General features: G+C 43.7%; 1 protein-coding gene across 1 annotated transcript in view; it reads right to left on the bottom strand.

Moving 5' to 3' along the window:
* ACTL6A (actin like 6A) overlaps positions 1-16,977 on the bottom strand; it is a 29,736-nt gene extending 12,759 nt beyond the window's left edge. The window contains exons 1-7 of the mRNA XM_030216969.1: positions 16,721-16,977; positions 10,111-10,187; positions 9,785-9,959; positions 5,275-5,375; positions 3,544-3,641; positions 2,211-2,305; positions 149-255 (exon numbers count right to left, since the gene is read on the bottom strand). Coding sequence (XP_030072829.1) covers positions 149-255; positions 2,211-2,305; positions 3,544-3,641; positions 5,275-5,375; positions 9,785-9,959; positions 10,111-10,187; positions 16,721-16,745 — 678 coding nt within the window. The 5' untranslated portion in view covers positions 16,746-16,977. The remainder of the gene's footprint in view (positions 1-148; positions 256-2,210; positions 2,306-3,543; positions 3,642-5,274; positions 5,376-9,784; positions 9,960-10,110; positions 10,188-16,720) is intronic.
* Between the last annotated feature and the right edge of the window lie 5,832 nt (positions 16,978-22,809).

Genomic DNA, 22,809 nt, shown 5'->3' with positions numbered 1-22,809 from the left:
CATGTGGAAAGAAAAAAAAAAAAGGAACCTTGCTACAGACAACAGAGAATTATCACTTCAACATGTGAGTTAGCAGGAAATCTCCATGCCCTAACCATTAACACCACACCACCTTGCTTACCCTTCCCCCTAAAGATCACTGTCCCACCTTTGAAGCAATCATGTAGGGAGGCACTAATTCAACATTCATTTCCTGAAACAGCTCCCTGCACTGCATAGTAATGAAGTCTCCAGCAAGTGGTGATTTCACAATACCTGCCAACAAATAAGAAGAGAATCAGATGCCTTCAGCACACAACGTCTGCAAAGACCATCTACCCACTACTATTACTAATCATTTCTATAGCGCTACTAAGATGTATGCAGTGTTGTACAAATTCTATGCAGGTACTTTCTCTGTCCCTAGTGCGCTCACAATCTAAATTTTTGTACCTGGGGCAACGAAGGGTTAAGTGGTAGAAGGGTCACAAGGAGCTGCAGTGAGAATTGAACCCAGCTCCCCAGGATCTCGGCCCACTGCACTAACCATTAGACCACTACTCCTTCTAAAGATCACTGTTACCCAGCCAGTTATTAGTGCTCTATGCACAACAACTGCTAAAGCAGAAGACCAAGTTTAATGGGTTCTTTCAGTTCATTAAAGCTAGTTTCTATTAAGAACTGCCAGTAAAGCAGCTGTGTATTACTCAAGACCATATGCTTAGCCTCCTATATACCCACTCACCAAAAAGGAACCCACTGCCCATGAGTTCCTTTTTTGATTCAATTAAAAAAAAATGACCTTCCTACCTCCTGATCCCCCCCTCCCAATCCACAAGCTGTAGCCCAATATCAGCTACTTACTGTTCCAAGCTCAATATGCCAAAAGGATACATGGCTGTCTCCTCCTGGAAGGTCAGCATGGGAACTTTTGGAGGGTGAAGACAAAACTGGATATAGGAGGGCTTTTTCTCTTCTTCCACAAGGCTTCCATAATTGGAAACAGGGATGGTGTCTAACACCATAAGCCTTCATCCATGACTTCCCAAGGATATTTCCTCATTTTATATCCTCTCTAAGCTCATGCAGTCTAGTCATCGCACAGCAAATGAACGAGGGGGAAAGCACCAGGGCTTTTAATCGAACCCTGCAATCATGAGCATAAAGTCTGACCACTAGATGTCACCACTGCACAGTAACTGGGACTCTCCAGATAGCCCGGGGAGCAGAACACCTGACCCAGGAATCGGACCCGTGTGCTCTGCATGGCAGTATGCAGTTCTTCCACTGAGCCACTAGGCTAGCCCCAAGGAGAGTTAACAAAAATCGTTTTTGGTTTTTTTTAAAGTCAGGTGGGTGGGAAAGCGAGTTGGCTTACATTTCTTTTATAGTGATGGAACCTATATATCAGTGGTAAACAAAAAGTGTGCTAATTTTAGTAAATCAGCTCCTAAGCACATAATCGTATGACAAAAAACAGGGACTTCAGAGTAAAAATATGACCCAAAGAGGCTCATTTTCAAAGCACACAGACTTACAAAGGAACATAGGTTACTATAGAACTCTAAGTCTAAGCGCTTTGAAAATCAGCACCATTGTCTCAAAGAAAAAGTGTAGGCAGTTAATTCATTACTAGCCCTGTTCATTTCCTTGGGAATCTGAATATGTACTTTTCTCTAAAGGACCAGAAATACTACATTTATACTGTCGACCGCTTTTCACTTTAGAAAACAATATATATTTTTAATCATTTGTTTCTACTTTATGGAGCTACCTAAGGGGTCCTTTTACTAAGGTGTGCTGAAAAATGGTCTGCGGTAGTGTAGATGCATGTTTTGGGCACGCGCAGAATCATTTTTTGGCGCACCTGTAAAATATGCCTTTTTTAAATTTTTGCCAAAAATGGACATGAGGCAAAATGAAAATTGCCAAGCGTCCATTTTGGGTCTGATACCTTACTGCAAGCCATTGACCTAGCGGTAAGGTCTCATGAGGTAATGGTCAGAAAATAAAAAAATATTTTGCGGATGTGCACCAAAATTGAAATTACCGCAAGGGCCACGCGGTAACCAGGCGGTAACTCCGATTTGGCATGCGTTGGCCATGCATAGGCGCCTACGCGGTTTAGTAAAAGGGCCGCTAAATGAAATATATCTTTTTCAATGTCATTAAACAATACTGTTGTGAGAAGATAAAGGAACAATTGTACCATAAATGCTAAAAATCCTTACTTTGCTGAAGTACATAGCCATCATGTACTGGAATGGCAGTTGTATGCGTAGATCCACTATCCAAAACCAGGCCTGTGGATCGACCGTTGGCAAAACTAGCTCAGTCTGTTAAGGACAAGACAGCTTAAAACAGAATGAACTTTATTCTACATTGGCTGGGAATTCACTCACACCAACAAACAAAACCACAGCCTCACCTAACAAACAGTTTTTCATAGGTTCATATACATGCAGAGAGAGAAAGAGAGGACCCATTAATAGGCTTAACCTTTAGATCTCTCTGTAAAGCTAATAGTGTTATCCAGAGAGAGGAGAAATCTCTCATATTTTATCCACAACTTGCCCTATCAGGCAGCTTCGGTTTGGAACTTTCTTCCTGTCTCAGTTCATTCTTCAACAGATTATTTAATATTTCATAAACAATTTTAAAACATTTTTGTTTAGGAAATATGTGGGTTGATTTACAATCTGAGATGTGATGCTGAATTTTGTAATTCCCGGATGAATTGGTCCAGTTGTCATTATTGTGATCAGCATGGAGGCTTTTGAGGAATACAAATCCGATATGTAAGGTAATCATTTTATAGCAAGACACCTGGTATGTAAGCAGGTATCTACTTAAGCACCTATTCAAATTTATAAAATACTAGCAGGTGAAAATGTCAGCATTTCTAAGTTTTAAGTATGCTCTTAGATTAGCATATTTACAATCTACACACATGCTTCTGATTTCCACCTCTGCCCCAGTACCTGCCCAACAATGTACACCCCATCATGTCATGGCATGTACTTTTACATTAGACAGTCTTTATAAGAGGCATTTATGGACACACTATACTTCTCCTGGAAGAGCACTCAGTCTACTAAGGAACATTTTCTACAATTCATGAAGTAAAGTCCAAAGTGTCGCATTTACTTTTCATATGCAAACAGGATTACAGTAATTACTAATTTTAACAGGCAACATTTGTCATTTTTTTGTATTCTCATAATTATTGTACTGTTGGCTCCCATCAGAAAGGGCAAATAAATCCTCAGAATCAGGCAACAGAGATCCAGAGAGATGTGACCTCTTCCTCCACGAACCTAAAGACCAACTGAAGCAGTGCCAGAAACATATAAGAAGCAGCAGCAGCAAAAAAAGCTACAGCCTGCTCGCAGTCATGAACGTTCAGAAAACTTCTGGGCTTAAGCAGGCGGGTAGGAAAGAAAACTGGAACAGCAGTAATAGGCCATGCAGTACAATTCCCCGTGTCAGTCCATACAGAACGGTATACAGTTCCAGTATCAGGCATTTTAAAACACAGCAATGTTTGAGGAACCTCAAGGATACGCTGTCAGAACTGCAGTTTTACAAAGGAAGAAAGCTGGAATATTGTAATGCTCAAACATTAGCTCTGTCAACTTCTCTCTCTTCCCTCTAATATTCCACTGGAGGAAAAAAAGTAAAGATGATAAATAGTAATTAGCAACAGCCTGCAGATGGATGGGAAACCACAAGCCTATCTACTTCAGCTGTAAAGATTCCAGAGCAATTCAAGCCATTTGCTAAAGGAACTTGGAAATGTGTTTCATTAGGACTTACATTAGCTCTTTGCAAGAAAGAACTGAGAAAATGAAACTTATATTTCAGTAATTGCAGTGCACTAATTTATGTGAGTAGTAGAAAAAAAGGCCATTTCAATATCTTTCCTAAGCAACGTTTGCTACGGCTTCCCAAACCTGTCCCAGGATCCCCACAGCCAGTCAGATAAGTGTGATCCAGTGGTTGGAACAGTGGTTCTGTACCCCAAATGGGTCACATCATCAATAAATGGGGGCCAGGACCCCAAATGAGTCTCATCGTCAATAAAAGGGGTACAGATAGAGGGCAGATCCCCTCCCTCTAGACCTCCGTTTATTAATTCTTGATATTTCTCCTTTGGCAGTCAGAACAGGGCCTGCGAATCAGGGAACACTCGCATGTCTGCTCTCTCCTCCTGTGTGACCTTCTTGTTAGATGGGAAGCCCATCTAGAGCCCTAGAGTCTGTGAGGACACAGTCAGGCCTAGACGCCCTACCCCATCCACAGCAATAGGATCTGAGCACATGCTCAGGCACACAGCCTGTGCTGACTGCTACCATCATGCCTCAGATAAGTTGGGGGGGGGGGGAGGAGGGAAGAGGAGCACAGATTTGCTATTATCATCTAGAATCTTGTGAATTTTAAGTGTTAAAATGGGGTCATATTGGATTAAATTCAGAAAAAAACTGAACACACATCTTTTCAAGAAGTCTTTCCCCCCCCTGGATCTGCCTAATCCCACACCACCCATACATCACGAAAAGTTCAGCAATTGAAAACAATAATATTAACCTCTCTCACAATACGCTAATATATCAACCTAAGCATTTATTGTACTTCTGTATTATGTACTAGACTTCTACAAATCTAAATTTTGTAACCACCTTTTTAGCAATATGTAAGCCACATTGAACCTGCCATATGGTGGGAAAATGTGGGATACAAATGCAATAAATAAATAAAAGTTTGGGATGCACTGGCTTACAGCAATGGTTTGAGAACAAAAGAAGCCAGGGTTTGAATCCTGTTTCTGTCACTGACCCTTGTGATCTGCCTCAGCTACCCTCAGGGATCTGTTTACTAAGACGTGTTAGTGTTTCTAGCGCGTGTCTACAATTAGCACGCACAAAAAATGCGGCTTAGCAAACAGGGCCCTTAGATTTTTATAAGCTCTTTGAGAAAGGGATGTTATCACCACTGTACAGGTATTAAAATTATTATTATATCCATAATGCATATGCACGAGATACAGCTGCATACGTAGGAGGTGCAGTATAGACAAATTCTCTCATTAAGGTTTCCTGTCATCGCTGGTAACATTACAAGTTCTACTGAACACTAACCCACCACTCATGAAAAACAATAGGTAGATGAAAATTCTTTGGCTCACTGTAGTGTTTGCCACTCCACTAAGGGCATGGCATGATATTCAGTGTGGAAAACCCTAAACCACAATTCAGTATTATCAACCATGTTTATAGCCACAAAACGTCTACTTACTGGTGCTTCGGACATTAGGACTGGATGTAAGCTTGCTTCTGATTTGACGTGCATTTTATAGGTATGATCCAAAATTGCTTGGAAGCTGTCCCAGTCTTCAACTGTAAACATTTGCACAGTGTCAGTATACAACTTACAGTGCCAACCATTTTAATACAATACTACTAGCAAAGCATACTACATAGTTCAGATTTAAATATATATATTAGTATCCCCACTGTCATTCCATTTTTAAATTCACTCCTCAAATATTATTGTTTAAAACTTTTGAAAGCTCCTTCTAGGTAAAAGAGGGGTATTGCTGTCCTGACCTACTTGTGCTGCATAGGAACCTGTGCGGGCATCACACTGATATGAACCATCATGAATAGCTGAGATGCAAACTGTGTGAGCAAAGTAAAAATCACATGCATCCATTCTACAAATGTTGCACAAATATGCATTTCAGAACTGTTAAGGCCAAACTCAGAACAATTTTTTCAGGTTACATGAAAAATTTCACTATAATCAAGGCATTTGATTTCATTAACCGCAGTACTGCAACCAGAAAAGGGCTTTTTTTTCCCAAGGCATTGTCTTCAAACATGGGCGCAGACTCAAGAGTATTTATAGATTTGAGGTAGAGTGGTTTGGCAACAGCTAAGAACCAGTAATCTACGTACAGTTACATCATCAGCATGTGAATTGCAGCTTGACTCATATCGTCAAAAAACATCCACAAAATCCTGCAGGTGATTTGTATGAAAATGGGGACAGTAACTGGTTTGAAAGGGCACTTCTCTTCCCCCTGCAATGATTGATAAAGCTGTGCTTTGTGGGTGGGGTGGCAGTGAACATGCGTTTCATACCAATGACAAGTCATTGATCTTTCCAAATGTCTTCATCCAAGTATCATCCACTAGGTTAAGAATGTGCAGTTCACGTCACGTGAACTGCATTTAGATAAGTACTTTGACTTTTTTCCCATGTTTGGTTCATGAATGTGCTGTTTGTCAGCAACAAAAGTGGGTATTTGTCAAAGGAACTCATTTTGTTTACCGTTTCCACCACTGCTTTGCTCACACTTTGAATGACTTAAAGTTTAGTCTCCAACATACACAAACACATCAGTTCCAAACAACATCTTCCCTCGTGGTTTAATGTTTTGGGTTTTTTTTTTTTTTTTGGGGGGGGGGGGGGGGGGTTAAATGACTATCCAGCTTATAATCGAAAGACAAAAACGCCTATATTGCGACCTAAATCGGGAGATAGGCGTTTATCTCCCAAAAACGAATAACGCGGTATAATCAAAAGCCGAACGTGGACGTTTTCAACTGCACTCCATCGCGGAAGCGTACAAAGTTGACGGGGGCGTGTCGGAGGCGTGGTGAAGGCGGGACTGGGGCGTGGTTATCGGCCAATCAGAGATGGGCGCCTTTCGCCGATAATGGAAAAAAAATATGCGTTTTTAGCGAGAATTTAGGGCACTTTTCCTGGACCCTGTTTTTCCACGAATAAGGCCCCAAAAAGTGCCCTAAATGACCAGATAACCACTGGAGGGAATCGGGGATGACCTCCCCTGACTCCCCCAGTGGTCACAAACCCCCTCCCACCACAAAATATGCCGTTTCACAACTGTTTATTTTCACCCTCAAATGTCATACCCACCTCCCTGGCAGCAGTATGCAGGTCACTGGAGCAGTTATTAGGGGGTGCAGTGGACTTCAGGCAGGTGAACCCAGGCCCATCCCTCCCCTACCTGTTACAATTGTGCTGCTTAATGCTTATTAGTCGTCCAACCCCCCAAACCGTTAAGTAGTAGTAGTAGGTGCCCCCCTTCACCCCTTAGGGCTACAGTAATGGTGTAGACTTGTGGGCAGTGGGTTTTGAGGGGGATTTGGGGGGCTCAACACACAAGGGAAGGGTGCTATGCACCTGGGAGCTCTTTTACCTTTTTTTTTTGTTTTTGTAAAAGTGCCCCCTAGGGTGCCCGGTTGATGTCCTGGCATGTGAGGGGGGACAGTGCACTACGAATCCTGGCCCCTCCCATGAACAAATGCCTTGGATTTATTCGTTTTTGAGCTGGGCGCCTTCATTTTCCATTATCGCTGAAAAACAAAAACGCCCAGCTCACAAATTGTCGAATAAAACATAGACGTCTATTTTTTGCGAAAATACGGTTCGGTCCGCCCCTTCACGGACCCGTTCTTGGAGATAAACGCCCATGGAGATAGACGTTTTCGTTCAATTATGCCCCTCCATAGGACCTCAGTATGATATTCAGCAATTAATGATCTTCACTGTTGTGCTTTTGTCTGCGAAGAAACTTAATCCTAAACATTAATTTAGCAAGTCAGATTACTTACATATTTTTTCAAAGATATTCTGAGCAGAGTCTGACTCAAATGTATTTCTTTTTTTAAGGGAACTTTTCAAATAGCCTCTCACAGTGGGACAGTCCAGGAGACACAGTGGGTGCAGCAAGCCTTTGTAAGTCAGCAGACATCTGACAAAATGCATTTATTATGTCCTAGAGGTAAACAGCTCACTTGCAGGTTAACTACACTGTCACTTTCTCACCCTACCACTTGCCTTTCTAAAGGCTCCTTTTACCAAGGTGTGCTAAATGATAAGATGCCCATACAAATATAATGGGTGTCTTATTTAGCGCATGCTAATCATTAGTGTGCACTAAATCCATTAGTGCACCTTAGTAAAAGGACCCCTAAATGTTTGTCAGAATCCTTTACACTGTCATGAACAGGAATATTACAAATTGTAGAGAACATCAATTCACCACGGTTTTAGAAATTCTTTGACTAGTTGTAAATATTCACCATTACACTACAAAGTACCATGGCATTTTTGTGCTCCGAATGATTTGTCAGTCAACATGAAATTATCACGCGCAAGTGATGCACATATTTTTCACAATTTTCATTTTATGGTTTGGTTCTTCCAAAAATTCCAATTTATCACAGAATCCATGACATCTACACTCTCTTAACAAAATTGTGGCCATAATTAAAATCCATAGCTTTTTAGTTTTATACTGTACACTGCCAATGACCGACTGGCCTGCTGACTTAAAGCCTGGTTCTTAACAATCACACTATAAAGAAAATTAAAATTGGATGCCCCAGAACTTAGAGAAGAAGAAAAAGAGGAAACAGTCTTCACACCCCAAAGCACAGAGACAAACAGAGGAGATGGCCAAAAGAGTAGCTCGCGGCCAAAAAGGTCTTCAAAAAAGTCCTTTAAACAGTTTAAAGTTTTAAATGAAAAAATGGAAAAAATTGACCAAAGGGTTATGAAGATGGAAACGTTACAAACTTTGATGGTAAAAGATGTAACTAATCTCAGGCGCAAAACAGAGGCTTTTGACAATTATACTAAAAATCATAACCTGAGATTCGTTAACTTTCCTAGGATTCCAAATGTTTTTCCTCTTGATATGTTGAAACGTTATTTTCGTGAAAATTTGAATGTTCAGGAAAATGACTTTCCACCCTTTTCCCAAGTTTATTATGTCCCAGAAAGGAACTTGAATCAAGAGACTGAAAAACCTATTGACGTTTCTCTTTTGCTTGAGACTTCTGACTCTGAATTGGTCACAGCCGCTACTTTGGTAGCGACTGTCGCCCTACTACCTGATAAGAATTGGATCTTCCGCCTTTTTTTCCGTAATAAAGAGAACCCTTTTTTGGGTCTCAAAATATTGTTATTTCCTGATGTCTCCAAGGAGACACGTCGACGGAGGAAACAATTCTTACTCCTTAAGCCAGAAATTCTGCACTTGGGGGGGTGTCTTTTTTTTAAGGTACCCCTGCAAGTGCATAGTAAGGCTGGGGGGGGAAGAAATATGTATTTACCGAACCTGAACATCTGTCAGCATTAGTAGCCTCAGTTAAAATGGAGAAGCTTTAAAGAATAATGTATAATTTCTTAGCAGAGAAGGATTTACCCAGCAACTTTTTTCCTATATTATTTCTCCCCTTAGATTACCTGTAATCTTGGATCTCCCACTATGGACTTGAGTGTCTTATAAATTTGAAAGTGTATAGATTTATATGCTTGTTTTTGAGAGTATTTTCCTTTTATAACAGTTCCTAGTTATATGACACTTTCCTAAGCAAGATGTTTCTTGTAAATATTGTTTAAATGAATAAATAAATAAATAAAAAGTCCTTTAAACAGCTCACATAACATACAAAGAAGAGCACATTTCCACTCCAAGGTCTTGACACAGGCCTTGTTTCAGTTATACTGCCCGCATCAAGATCCAAAGTACTGTGGGTTGGGGCATGAGACATTCTGGTTCAAGTCTTTTGAAAGGACAAACCCAAGTGAAATTAGGTAAGCCATGGAGACAATGTATTCAATCCTGGGGAAAACAGAAGATGGGGGGCTGGGGCAATAGCGAGACAGCTGACACTACTGTGGAAGGCCATACCAACCATGCTTGGCAAGCTTGGGCGACACCAGAAACCCTTGGCTTGAGTCACTAAAGAGAAAAAGTAACAGAGCATACTCATGCCATTCTTCAGTGGTGAAATCGCCTCCATGTTCTCCCTTGGAACCCGCAGCGTGTTTGTGTCTATGTAGTAACTGGGACCACCTTGTTTGCCTTTGTCTCCATCTATTTCCATTGGTGTGCTCCCATCTTCTCGTTCCAACACTACACCAATGGCAGTAGGGAAATCAACCTGTAATTAAATAAAAACAATCTAAATGAAAATGTGACTTTTTGATCATCTTCATATTGAAATACATTTTCTGAATCTAAAACTTATCAATATCCAACCGCATAAGAAACATTTTCATGCCTAACATATCACTTTACCCCTTTCCATGTACCTTAGGACAGTCCTCCCCAGCATAGCCTGCTCGCACAGTGTATGAACCAATATCAAAAACCAGGGCTCCAACTTCATCTGCAATCATAAAATAGTAAGACAGAAAGATGATAAAATGCCATGAAAAGTGACAAAAAAAAACCAACTTACTGTCTAGCTAATATGTGATGTTTGATATACATTCAAGATAGTAGCCTATAAATGTACTACTAACCTATAAATGTACTCACTCTGCTGCTCCCCAGTATCTCTCCACACTCGTCCTTCCCAAACCCCCCGCTCCATGGATAAATCCTTCTTATCTGTTCCCTTCTCCACTACTGCCAACTCCAGACTTCGCGCCTTCTGTCTCGCTGCACCCTACGCCTGGAATAAACTTCCTGAGCCCCTACGTCTTGCCCCATCCTTGGCCACCTTTAAATCTAGACTGAAAGCCCACCTCTTTAACATTGCTTTTGACTCGTAACCACTTGTAACCACTCGCCTCCACCTACCCTCCTCTCTTCCTTCCCGTTCACATTAATTGATTTGATTACTTTATTTATTTTTTGTCTATTAGATTGTAAGCTCTTTGAGCAGGGACTGTCTTTCTTCTATGTTTGTGCAGCGCTGCGTACGCCTTGTAGCGCTTTAGAAATGCTAAATAGTAGTAGTAGCATGTATTAAAGTAACTTCTGAAACATACGTACAGCCGTGTCCTAATTTACCGACTGCATGACAAAAACTACCTGCACATACCTATCTATATAGCTCTTGACTGTATAGCTAAAGCCAGAAGTGATTCCCAGCACCCCCGTCCTTTTTTCAAAATGGTTCATTTGACAGTAGGATAGTCATCTTGCACTGTCATCTGCCCATACTGTTGCATGAACTTTGCCACAGAAGCTAAATGTAAAATAAATACTTTTCTGCTTAGAAGTTCTAGGGGTTATCTAATAATAGTACACGGCATTATATCTAGTAACTCAAGCAATATTTCTAAAACCAGTGCCATCTCAATGTGCAACATCACAGCATGTCAGCATCTTGACATTACAGGTGAAGCAACCAAGAAGTTTGCAGCCTAAAATGAAAGTAGGAAGGATGAGCCCATATTACAGGCTGTAATAGGGAGCACGTCAATATATTTAAAAACACTGCCATGGCCAGCCTAACCATTAGGAAAGACTAGACAGTCATTTAGGGCAGCATCAAAAAAACAGATGCGGTTAAAATGGGTCCTAACAGCCACCCAAACTCAAAGAACCATCAGTGGTACTTTTACCAATAGGAAGAGTAGGTAATGTTCAAATAGCCCATTTATCTGGATAAATGACTTTTGGAAACAGCCCTCGTTATAATGGCCAATTACGTGTTTTGATAGGATTTTTGTGGGATGATCATGATTGTTTGGTCTGTTTGCCTGGTTTTTATGTACCATTTATTGAATTTGCGAATTTTGACTTACAGTACAATAAAAATTATGACATTTTCTAGTTTTAACAGTCTCCACAAAGAACCCTCTACCCCTCCACCCCCCCCCCCATTTTGCCTACCTTCTCTCCCCCCCCCCATACAGATTTGCAGGTGTGTCTACTTGTCCCTCCCACTCCTTTATAAGCCATTATACAAGCTACCATTTCGGATCATAAATCCTCTTCTGCATCAAGGCCCAATATCCTTCTGAAAATTAAATGCAGCTACAGTAGATTTCCTTTGCGAGTTCATCCCAGATAGTAGACCAAACGACGTTATGATCACTGTTTCCCAGGGGACCCAACACCGCCATCTCTCACACTATGCCCTGTACGCCACCAGAGACCAGATCCAAAATGGCTCCCCCTCTTGTCGGTTCCTGGACCAGCTGCTCCAAGAAGCAGTCATTTATTACATCTAGAAATTTTTTCTCCATGGCACTCCCTGATGGGTCATTCCATGCCAAGTGGTCTAAACTTTCCCACCATCATGTCTCCAATTTTGTTCAAATTTTATCTGTTGCGCGAGTCAGGTGTTAAACGAAGTTTCCCAGAATTTGAGGTCTCTAACTGCAATAGTTACAGATCTAGACCCCCTTTTCTGAAAGGTTGTCAGTCCATGAGCGCGCAACATTTACCAACATGCCATTTTTGGGGTCTAATAAAATCCAAACACATTTATAAGAATGGCTAAAAAATTCAAATCCTGTACAGTTTTTTATGCTAATTCTGATTAAATACATTTTAACATTATGAATGCAAAATCCAGTCAAACAAGTTGACTCAAAGTGTGCATCAAAATTGGTCGCTACTCATCGGAACATATTTGGACCAATATTCAGACCACAACAACTTCCATGCAAACAAAGATACGGACTTGAAATTTTAAACAAACATTATGCTTGTGCTGGACATAATACTGCCAGATTTGCAACTAACCAGCATCTATAACCGCCCTGCAGGATCTCTTCAAAGTTTGCACTGTCAGCGCAAATGGTAAAATGTACCAAAGTTCAAAGCCAATTATTAAAAGAGTCTGCCTGAATCAGCTTGTGAACAGTATCATCGGAAAGAGAAAATTGTGCTCTACAACACTGATATGTTTTTGTTTTACACATAAAGGCTCCCAGGTATACATCTCACCCTTACCCCCTTATATTGTATGGTGAACCCTCTAAAACCCACCAAAACCTTACTGTATCTAACTATACATCACTACAATAGTCCTTATGGCTGCAGGTGTCACCTATTTGTGGGTACAATAGGTTTTTGGTGGGTTTGGGGGGGATGACACATTCCACCACAAGTGTAACAGCTAGAGTAGTCTATAGGCCTGGGTCCCCTTCTCTACAGTGCACTGCACCAACCACTAGGCCAGTGATTCCTAAACCTAGTCCTGGAGGCACCCCAGCCAGTCAGGTTTTCAGGATACCCAGACTGAATATTAAATGAGAGAGATTTACTGCATGAGTGGATACAGCACATGCAAATCTCTCGCATGAATATTCATTGTGAGTATCCTGAAAACCTGAATGGCTGGAGTGCCTCCAGGACCAGGTTTGCGAACCACTGCATTAGGCCACTCCAAGGACCTGCTTGCTGCTCTAATAGGACTGGCCAAAACATTTGAAGCTGTCACAGAAGCTGGTATGTACTATTTCTTTCACGTCTTTTGGGTGTGGGAGGGGGTAGGTGACACATGGGGAGTAAGGGGGGGTTCATCTGGACATTTAGGGCACTTTTTTTTTTTTTTTAGCTTAGTCGTTATTAAAACAGGTCTAGCTCAAAATGTCTTAGTATTAGTCCTGGACGTTTTCTGCCATAATGAAATAAAACAAAAATGTCCAAGTGTTAGGAATGCCCTAATCTCACCCCCAACATGCCCCGTTGTGATCTGGACACACTGCAGACGAAATGCATGCATAAATGTCTACAAAATAGGTTTTGAAAATAGCAAATTATGCCACTTTTTCAAAAGAGAAAAACTTCTAAAATGAGCCCCATAGTGTTAAGTGCCTTCCAAGAATCCAGATACAACATGACTGGGACAGGAGCAATGCGTTATTGTAGCTTGGAACTGGTTAAAAAAAATAGGACACAGATTAAGACTAAAGGGTCAAGTTTTCTCAGTGCAAAAAGGTAAATAGTGGCGTGCGTTTTCTTCATGGAGAAAGGTAAATAGTAGCATGCCCCAAGGATCTGTACTGGGATCAGTGCGAGTTAGCATAAGCAATCAAGAAAAGGGAATAATGGTGAGGCAATTAAAATCAGATACAAAACTGTTCAAACTTGTTAAATCACAAGCAGATTGTTAATAGCTACAAAAGGACCTTGGCAAGACTCGGGGACTGGATGCTGATGTAGAAAGCCAGTGAAGACCGAAGAATGCATTCGTTCAATGCCTGTGCACAGTTTTCTGGGTGTGCGATGCAGAAAAGAGGCTTGCACAGAAGCTAACCTTCGGTAAACCACTAAGTTAGCACCATTACAATCCATTTAAATAGGATGTGCACTGATGGCTATTAGCTATTCTGCCCCCAATGCAGAGAACTGGAAAACTTTAAAGCAAATGCAACAAGAAAGCCAGGTCACAGGCCTTGAAGGGTTGGTTCCTGCAGCAATCACAATGGAGCGAACTAGCAGCCCCATTACCCACTATCTCATGTTGCCTCCACCCCTGACATCTGCTCTACCCCCCCCCCCCCCCCCCACCTGGTAAGTCTAGTGGATCCTCACTGACATCCCAAAACGTCCATGGTAGTCTAGTAGACCTCAACACCCTCAGTGCACCCTGCTCCCCCCTCCCATACCTTAAACCAGCCATGTGAATAAAGAGTCCTGCCTTGTGGCTGTACTTGCTTTGCAGCTGCTCTAGAGAAGCAGAAGGAGGGATGGGTGTGTAGGGAGGGAGGATGGAGGGGGGAAGAGACCAGATGGGAGGATAGACACTAGATGGAAAGGGGGAGAGGAGGAGGGCATATGCTAGATGGAAAAGTGGAAGAGAAGGAGGGCATGCATAGCAATGTAGGCCTTGGTGGCTGAAGAATGCCACTGATGTGCTTGCTGAGCAAGCAGCATACAGCTTGAGCCTCAGGCAGCGGACCTCTTAGGCTGCCTGCAAAGGTAGGGCTCAATACTGTTTGGGGGGGGGGGGGGGGGAAGATCTGAGATGAAATGTGTAGCCTAGGGGCGATGTGACCCGAGAAAGTTTGGGACCCACTGACCTATATTGTCTCAGAGGCACCAAAGAAAAAGCAACTATCACCGTTTACCACCTTTTCCATTTGCAACCAATATTACACTGGATCCTCTGGCTATCTGGAAATCTCAGTCACATTTGGCATCTCTGGGCTAGATTTACTAACCTGCCTTTTTTTTGTCTATTTATTTTTATGGGGGGTGGGGGGCACATCTAAGGCAATGGAGAGTTAAGTGACATACTCGAGTCTCAATTAGGGGTCTAATTCCTTGACCACCACTGACACTGCCTTAGTTTACATTGCTTCTACATTTAACAAAATTACAAATAGCAGACCCAAGGCTACAGAAAAATTATCAGTCGTCTGCTAGAGATGTCTAATTACTACTACTACTAGCACTCTCTACTTGGGTAGAAAGTATATATATCAGTGAGACATCAAAGCATTTCAGTGACAATCTAACAGGGTGGGGATGGAGGTGGATGGGTGAGACAGGGGGATATGCATGGAGACAGGAGAGTGACAAACAAAGCAGTACAATTTACAATTTTATGGCTTATAATGGGCTAGAAAGCCCAGATCTCTGTTAAGTCCTGTCTGGTGGGTGTCAAATTATTTAATCATTCTGACTTCAAAGGTCTTACATTTCTGTATTGTTTTAAAGTTACCTTTCAGGATTCTTACTATGAAATCACTAGTACAGTGTTCTGTTTTTGTAAAGTGTTGGCCCACTGTCATCTACCAAGATTTGCTTATTTCAGATCTGACGAAGGGCAACCTTCAAAAGCTAATCAAGAAATGTACTAAGTTATGTCCGATAAAAAAAGGTATTATCTTATTTTTTCATGTTCTTTTTCATGTATTATTTCTATTGATTACCTTTATAAGTGGACTAACGCGGCTACCACACCTCTCTACTTGGGTAGAAACACCAGCTTTATGGAACAGAGCAGTTAACAGCAAATTGACAGATCTCAGTCTTTTTCCTCCCTAAAGCCACAGCCCTCTCTTGGTGCTGGTGCGTGCTCTCCCCTTACCCCTAAGAGTACATACGTACACAATAATATCCCAATATCTATACTTAGACAGTACATAAGTAATGCCACACTGGGAAAAGACCAAGGGTCCATCGAGCCCAGCATCCTGTCCACGACAGCAGCCAATCCAGGCCAAGGGCACCTGGCGAGCTTCCCAAATGTACAAACATTCTATACGTGTTATTCCTGGAATTGTGGATTTTTCCCACTTAGTAGCGGTTTATGGACTTGTCCTTTAGGAAACCGTCTAACCCCTTTTTAAACTCTGCTAAGCTAACCACCTTCACCACGTTCTCCGGCAATGAATTCCAGAATTTAATTATGCGTTGGGTGAAGAAAAATGTTCTCCGATTTGTTTTAAATTTACCTCACTGTAATTTCATCGTATGCCCCCTAGTCCTAGTATTTTTGGAAAGCGTAAACAGATGCTTCACACCTACCCATAAGTACATAAGTAATGCCACACTGGGAAATGACCAAGAGTCCATCGAGCCCAGCATCCTGTCCACGACAGCGGCCAATCCAGGCCAAGGGCACCTGGCAAGCTTCCCAAACGTACAAACATTCTATACGTGTTATTCCTGGAATTGTGGATTTTTCCCAAGTCCATTTAGTAGCAGTTTATGGACTTGTCCTTTAGGAAACCGTCGAACCCCTTTTTAAACTCTGCTAAGCTAACCGCCTTCACCACGTTCTCCGTTCAATTGACTGGTAGCGCTATAGAAGTGACTTATAGCAGTAGAGGCCAGGCCTGGAGTCCTCTGGGGAGGGGACTCGATCTCCTTCCACCTTCTCGGAAGCAGGACGGGGGCGCGCTCACCACAGGAGGAGGAGGGGGGGGGCGTATGTCGGGGCCTATCCCGGCCAGAGGGTGGGAGGGGCGAGCCCCATCCCGACCGGGCCTTCGCTTCTTCACTCACCTCCGCCGTACACGCCGCCACTCATACTTGGTGTTTTCTCGCCACCCGGCCGGCCGACACCAGACCTTAACGCGCAGCGCTGCGGTCCGGCGCCGTTCTCCCGCCTCACCAAACTTTCACCTCTAGTGCCGCCAACAAACAATGGGGCCGCTCACGCCGGGGTGCACACAAACTTGGACTCTCCCGCGCACAGCCCACTGTAGCCAACCGCAGGCCGGAAGACAGCCGTACCACCGCCCACCATCACTGCGATGCACCAATGGCGGGAAGAAGATACAGGGGGGGGGGGTTTGGTTGCGCGGCGCGGGTTGCTCTGAGGAAAAACTGCTGAGGCGCTATGAATGAGGAGGGGGAGGAGGTTGGCCGGCTCGCGAGCTCTTCTGTTGGCTGCTAAAAAGGCAAGAGGTTTCATAGACAGGAGTGGAAGTGAGCCTATGTAGTCCACTGGAAGCGAGGAAGCCAATTAGGTTAATCTCTGTTTCCACTCTCCCTCGCAGCCGTCATCACTAGTACACTCAAAACAAAGCCAGCAAACGTATGAGCTGCTGCATCCACGTCGTTGTCGTTCTTTCTTGTTCCATCCATAGGAGGCGACTCTGTGGGTGCTAGAGCACCCCCAATATTGAGAAAATTCCTTGTATGTGTCCAAGAAAGGGTTATTTCCACCGGGCTTAGCACCCCCAATCAGTGGCGTAGCCAAGGGTGGGCCTGAGCCCACCCACTCTGGGCTCAGGCCCACCCAGTAGCAGCACACCTATGATGTGGCTGGCAAGGATCCCCAAGCGCCACCAATCAAACTCCCAACAATTGTCTCTCCTGCATACCTTGTAAATAGCGGGTCTTCACCTGCAGCAGCCCCACAGACTTCCCAGTATTTCTGCCTATGCAGAAACAAGGTTGCCTCAGAGGGAAGGATGTGGGGTCAACATGAGCAGTGTGTATTAGCTGCTGCTCGCTGCCGGTGAAAAGCTACTATTTAAAAGGTATGCAGAGGAGGGGGGATGTTTGAGAGATGTTTGGCCGTGGAGGAGGCGTCGGGTTACTACTCTCGCCCTCCTGTAGCTTCCAACCCCTCCTCCTACCACAGTCTCACTGCTTCTCATCCTTTGAAGTCCACTCCATCCGTCTATTCTACCCGTTGCCACTCAGAGTGGCAGTCATTTACCGCCCCCCTGATAAATCCCTCCCTTCCTTCCTCACCGACTTCGATGCCTGGCTTTCTGTTTTTCTTGAACCCTCATCTCCATCCCTCATTCTCGGAGACTTCAACATACACGTTGATGACCTGTCCAACTCTCACGCTTCTCAGTTCCTCACTCTAACATCATCCTTCAACCTCCAGCTTTGTTCCACCACCCCTACTCACCGTGATGGCCATTGCCTTGACCTCGTCCTCTCCTCTTCCGGCTCACCCTCCAATTTCCACACCTCAGCTCTTCCTGTCTCTGATCATCACCTGATCACCTTCACACTTCTTCACCCTCCCCCTCAGCCCCGCCCAACATTAACCACTACTTCCAGGAATCTCCAGATTATTGACCCTCCCACCTTATCATCTAGTATTTCTAATCTCCTCCCCTCCATCATGTCCTCCGAGTCTGTTGACGAGGCTGTCTCCGCTTACAATGCCACTCTCTCCTCTGCTCTGGACACCCTTGCACCATCCACCTCCCGTCCCACAAGGCGTACTAATCCCCAGCCCTGGCTGACCCCTTGCATCCGTTACCTTCGCTCCTGCGCCCGATCTGCTGAACGCCTCTGGAGGAAATCTCGCACCCATTCAGATTTCCTTCACTACAAATTCATGCTATCCTCCTTCCAGTCCTCACTATTCCTTGCCAAACAGGACTATTACACCCAATTGACTAATTCTCTCAGCTCTAACCCTCGTCGTCTCTTCGCCACCCTTAACTCCCTCCTCAAAGTGCCCTCCGCTCCCACCCCCCCGTCACTCTCTCCTCAATCACTGGCTGACTACTTCCGCGACAAGGTGCAAAAGATCAACCTTGAGTTCACTACCAAGCCACCTCCTCCTCTTCACCCTTCAACCCTCTCCCTCATTAACCAACCCAGACCTCTTTCTCCTCCTTTCCTGATATCTCCGAGGAGGAAACCGCCCGCCTCTTTCCTCCTCAAAATGCACCACTTGTTCCTCTGATCCCATCCCCACCAACTTACTTAACACCATATCTCCTACTATCACCCCCTCCATCTGTCATATCCTCAACCTCTCTCTCTCCACTGCAACTGTCCCCGACACCTTCAAGCATGCTGTAGTCACGCCACTCCTCAAAAAACCATCACTAGACCCTACCTGTCCCTCCAACTACCGCCCCATCTCCCTCCTACCCTTCCTCTCCAAGACACTTGAGCGCGCAGTCCACAGCCGCTGCCTTGATTTTCTCTCCTCTCATGCCATCCTTGATCCGCTTCAATCCGGTTTTCGCCCTCTTCACTCGACAGAAACAGCACTTTCTAAAGTCTGTAATGACCTGTTCCTTGCCAAATCCAGAGGCCACTACTCCATCCTCATCCTCCTGGATCTATCCGCTGCTTTTGACACTGTCAATCATGACTTACTTCTTGCCACACTGTCCTCATTTGGGTTCCAGGGCTCTGTCCTCTCCTGGTTCTCCTCCTATCTCTCCCACCGCACCTTCAAAGTTCACTCTCATGGATCTTCCTCCACCCCCATCCCCTTATCTGTTGGTGTTCCCCAGGGATCGGTCCTTGGACCCCTTCTCTTCTCAATCTACACCTCTTCCCTGGGCTCCCTGATCTCATCTCATGGTTTCCAGTATCATCTCTATGCTGATGACACCCAACTGTATCTCTCCACACCAGACATCACCGCGGAGACCCAGGCAAAGGTATCGGCCTGCTTATCCGACATTGCTGCCTGGATGTCCAACCGCCACCTGAAACTGAACATGTCCAAGACCGAGCTTATCGTCTTTCCACCAAAACCCACTTCTCCTCTTCCTCCACTTTCTATCTCAGTTGATAACACCCTCATCCTCCCCGTCTCATCTGCCCGCAACCTCGGAGTCATCTTTGACTCCTCTCTTTCCTTCTCTGCGCATATCCAGCAGATAGCCAAGACCTGTCGCTTCTTCCTCTTTAACATCAGCAAAATTCGCCCTTTCCTCTCTGAACACACCACCCGAACTCTCGTCCACGCTCTCATTACCTCTCGCCTGGACTACTGCAACTTACTCCTCACCGGCCTCCCACTTAGCCATCTATCCCCCCTTCAGTCTGTTCAGAACTCTGCTGCACGTCTCATATTCCGCCAGAACCGATATACTCATATCACCCCCCTCCTCAGGTCACTTCACTGGCTTCCGATCAGATACCGCATTCAATTCAAGCTTCTCCTTCTTACCTACAAATGCACTCAGTCTGCTGCCCTCACTACCTCTCTACCCTCATCTCCCCTTACGTTCCCGCCCGTAACCTCCGTTCACAGGATAAATCCCTCCTCTCAGTACCCTTCTCCACCACCGCCAACTCCAGGCTCCGCTCATTCTGCCTCGCCTCACCTATGCTTGGAACAACCTTCCTGAACCCTTACGCCAAGCCCCCTCCCTGCCCATCTTCAAGTCTTTGCTTAAAGCCCACCTCTTCAATGCTGCGTTCGGCACCTAACCCTTACCGTTCAGTGAATCCAGACTGCCCCAATTTGACTGCCCCGATCGGACCGACCGTTCACTTGTCTATTAGATTGTAAGCTCTTTGAGCAGGGACTGTCTCTCTTTGTTAAATTGTACAGCGCTGCGTAACCCTAGTAGCGCTCTAGAAATGTTAAGTAGTAGTAGTAGTAGTAGTAGATCATATGGCATGCAGGCGAGAGAGGAAGAGACCAAATCACTTGTGGGGCAAGGCAGAGTTCTGCCCACCCATCTTGGGCCCAGGCCCACCCAAAATTGGGTGTCTGGCTACACCCCTGCCCCCAATAATTTTTAAAAGTTGGCTCCTATGGGTCCATCCCTAACAAGTCTAAAGCTGTTTCAATTGGATAGGCAGTGCCTTAAAAGGTGGAGAACAAAAGGTTATTTTTTAACTTATTGGACAGCTTCTTTATTTGAAAGCTTCCCATGTGTAGACATAAATATAATGAAATAACAATTGAATATCACTAAAACAGCTTCAAAAATTATTATAGCTGGTAGAAACAGCTATTTTAAAATCTGTGTATTTTGTGCTTATTTTTCTACACTAAAATCTAAATAAATAAATACACTGTATACAATACAGATGGCCAAATTTCAGTGAGGATATCCTGTTTCCTGATGGATTCATCTTAACTGTAGTTGTAATCTGCCTTGGGAAGCCTGCTGTTAGAAAGATGATGGAATATATTGAAATTAAATGGAAATAAAATTAAACTCTCCTTTCATTGGGGCACAAAGAATCACATCTTCATCTGTTTGTAGAAGTTTACCTTTTAGATACACAAATGGATTATTCTGTTTTGAACATGTTTCAGGGGCAAGTGGTTTTATAAGTCAAAATATTTTTTCCATGCAGATCTCTTTTGTTTAAACATAACTACTAAGCCCCTAATGCAACTCATTGGTTTTCTTATATTTTGTTCTTGTGATGATTTATACTGTGACAAAACTGAAAACTCTTATCTCTATCTGGTTGATAATAAAAGGAGCACATTGTTTTGTGGCTTACATAAGGAATTGTGATATTGAATAAATAAGTATGTTTGTGTCCTTAGTCATGCATCCAACATTTTTGTAATCCTTTCAAGAAAGCCAGTTAATTGTTTATATTAGTGGAACATAACCACAGAGGCATGGTATGCTCACATTTTCAATATGGTAATACAAGGGCCCAGCGAAGGAACAGATTATTTTTAGTTATTCTTCATTGGACCAAACTTGCTTCCTTGTGCCATCACTATCCAGAGGGTAGGCAGTGTCTTAAAAGGTGGAGGATAAAGGTGTTTGGGCTTTTTTGTTTGTTTGTTTTATTTTGTTTTTTTACATTTCAAGTATCCCAAGCAAAGGTGGATTCAATGTGGCTTATATTTTGAAAATACAGTGAGACAGAATAATAGAATTCAGTTGTATCATGGGACCAAATAGATGGATATGTCTGAAACATTTAACAAAGTTGAGATTAGCATATATACCCAACTGGGCATTTAAACGTTTATCCTTTAATGATGCCACATGTTAAGTATAGGCAGTTAGTCAAAGATTATCATATGCACACACCAGAACAGGAATCCACCACATTGCAAAAGTAAACAACAACTTCTACAGAGTACATCCAAAATGAAATTTTTATTTCCATCTTCCAAAATTCCAGACAGCAGATCAGCAGGACCCAAAGCGCTACAAAACAAGTAAAGTCAGAAACAACACAGTTGATACATAATTGAAGCAAAACCATATGCATGTAAGGTCTGGATAAACATCCTCATCCTCCCCATTTAATCTGCCCGCAACCTCGGAGTCATCTTCGACTCCTCCCTCTCCTTCTCTGCGCATATCCAGCAGATAGCCAAGACCTGTCGCTTCTTTCTCTTTAACATCAGCAAAATTCGCCCTTTCCTCTCTGAGCACACCACCCGTACTCTCGTCCACGCTCTCATTACCTCTCGCCTTGACTACTACAACCTACTCCTTACTGGCCTCCCACTTAGCCATCTATCCCCCCTTTAATCTGTTCAGAACTCTGCTGCACGTCTTATATTCCGCCTGAACCGATATACTCATATCACCCCTCTTCTCAGGTCACTTCACTGGCTTCCAATCAGATACCGCATACAGTTCAAGATTCTCCTTCTTACCTACAAATGCACTCAGTCTGCAGCCCCTCATTACCTCTCTACCCTCATTTCCCCTTACGTTCCCGCCCGTAACCTCCGCTCACAGGACAAATACCTCCTCTCAGTACCCTTCTCCACCACCGCCAACTCCAGGCTCCACTCATTCTGCCTCGCCTCACCCTATGCTTGGAATAAACTTCCTGAGCCCTTACGCCAAGCCCCCTCCCTACCCATCTTAAAATCTTTGCTCAAAGCCCACCTCTTCAATGTTGCTTTCGGCACCTAACCTTTATACCTTTCA

Source organism: Microcaecilia unicolor, chromosome 10 (assembly GCF_901765095.1).
Source record: "Microcaecilia unicolor chromosome 10, aMicUni1.1, whole genome shotgun sequence".
Classification (NCBI taxonomy): Eukaryota; Metazoa; Chordata; class Amphibia; order Gymnophiona; family Siphonopidae; genus Microcaecilia; species Microcaecilia unicolor.
Note: the sequence above shows the minus strand (reverse complement) of the source record. Positions and strands in the feature narration are given on the sequence as shown.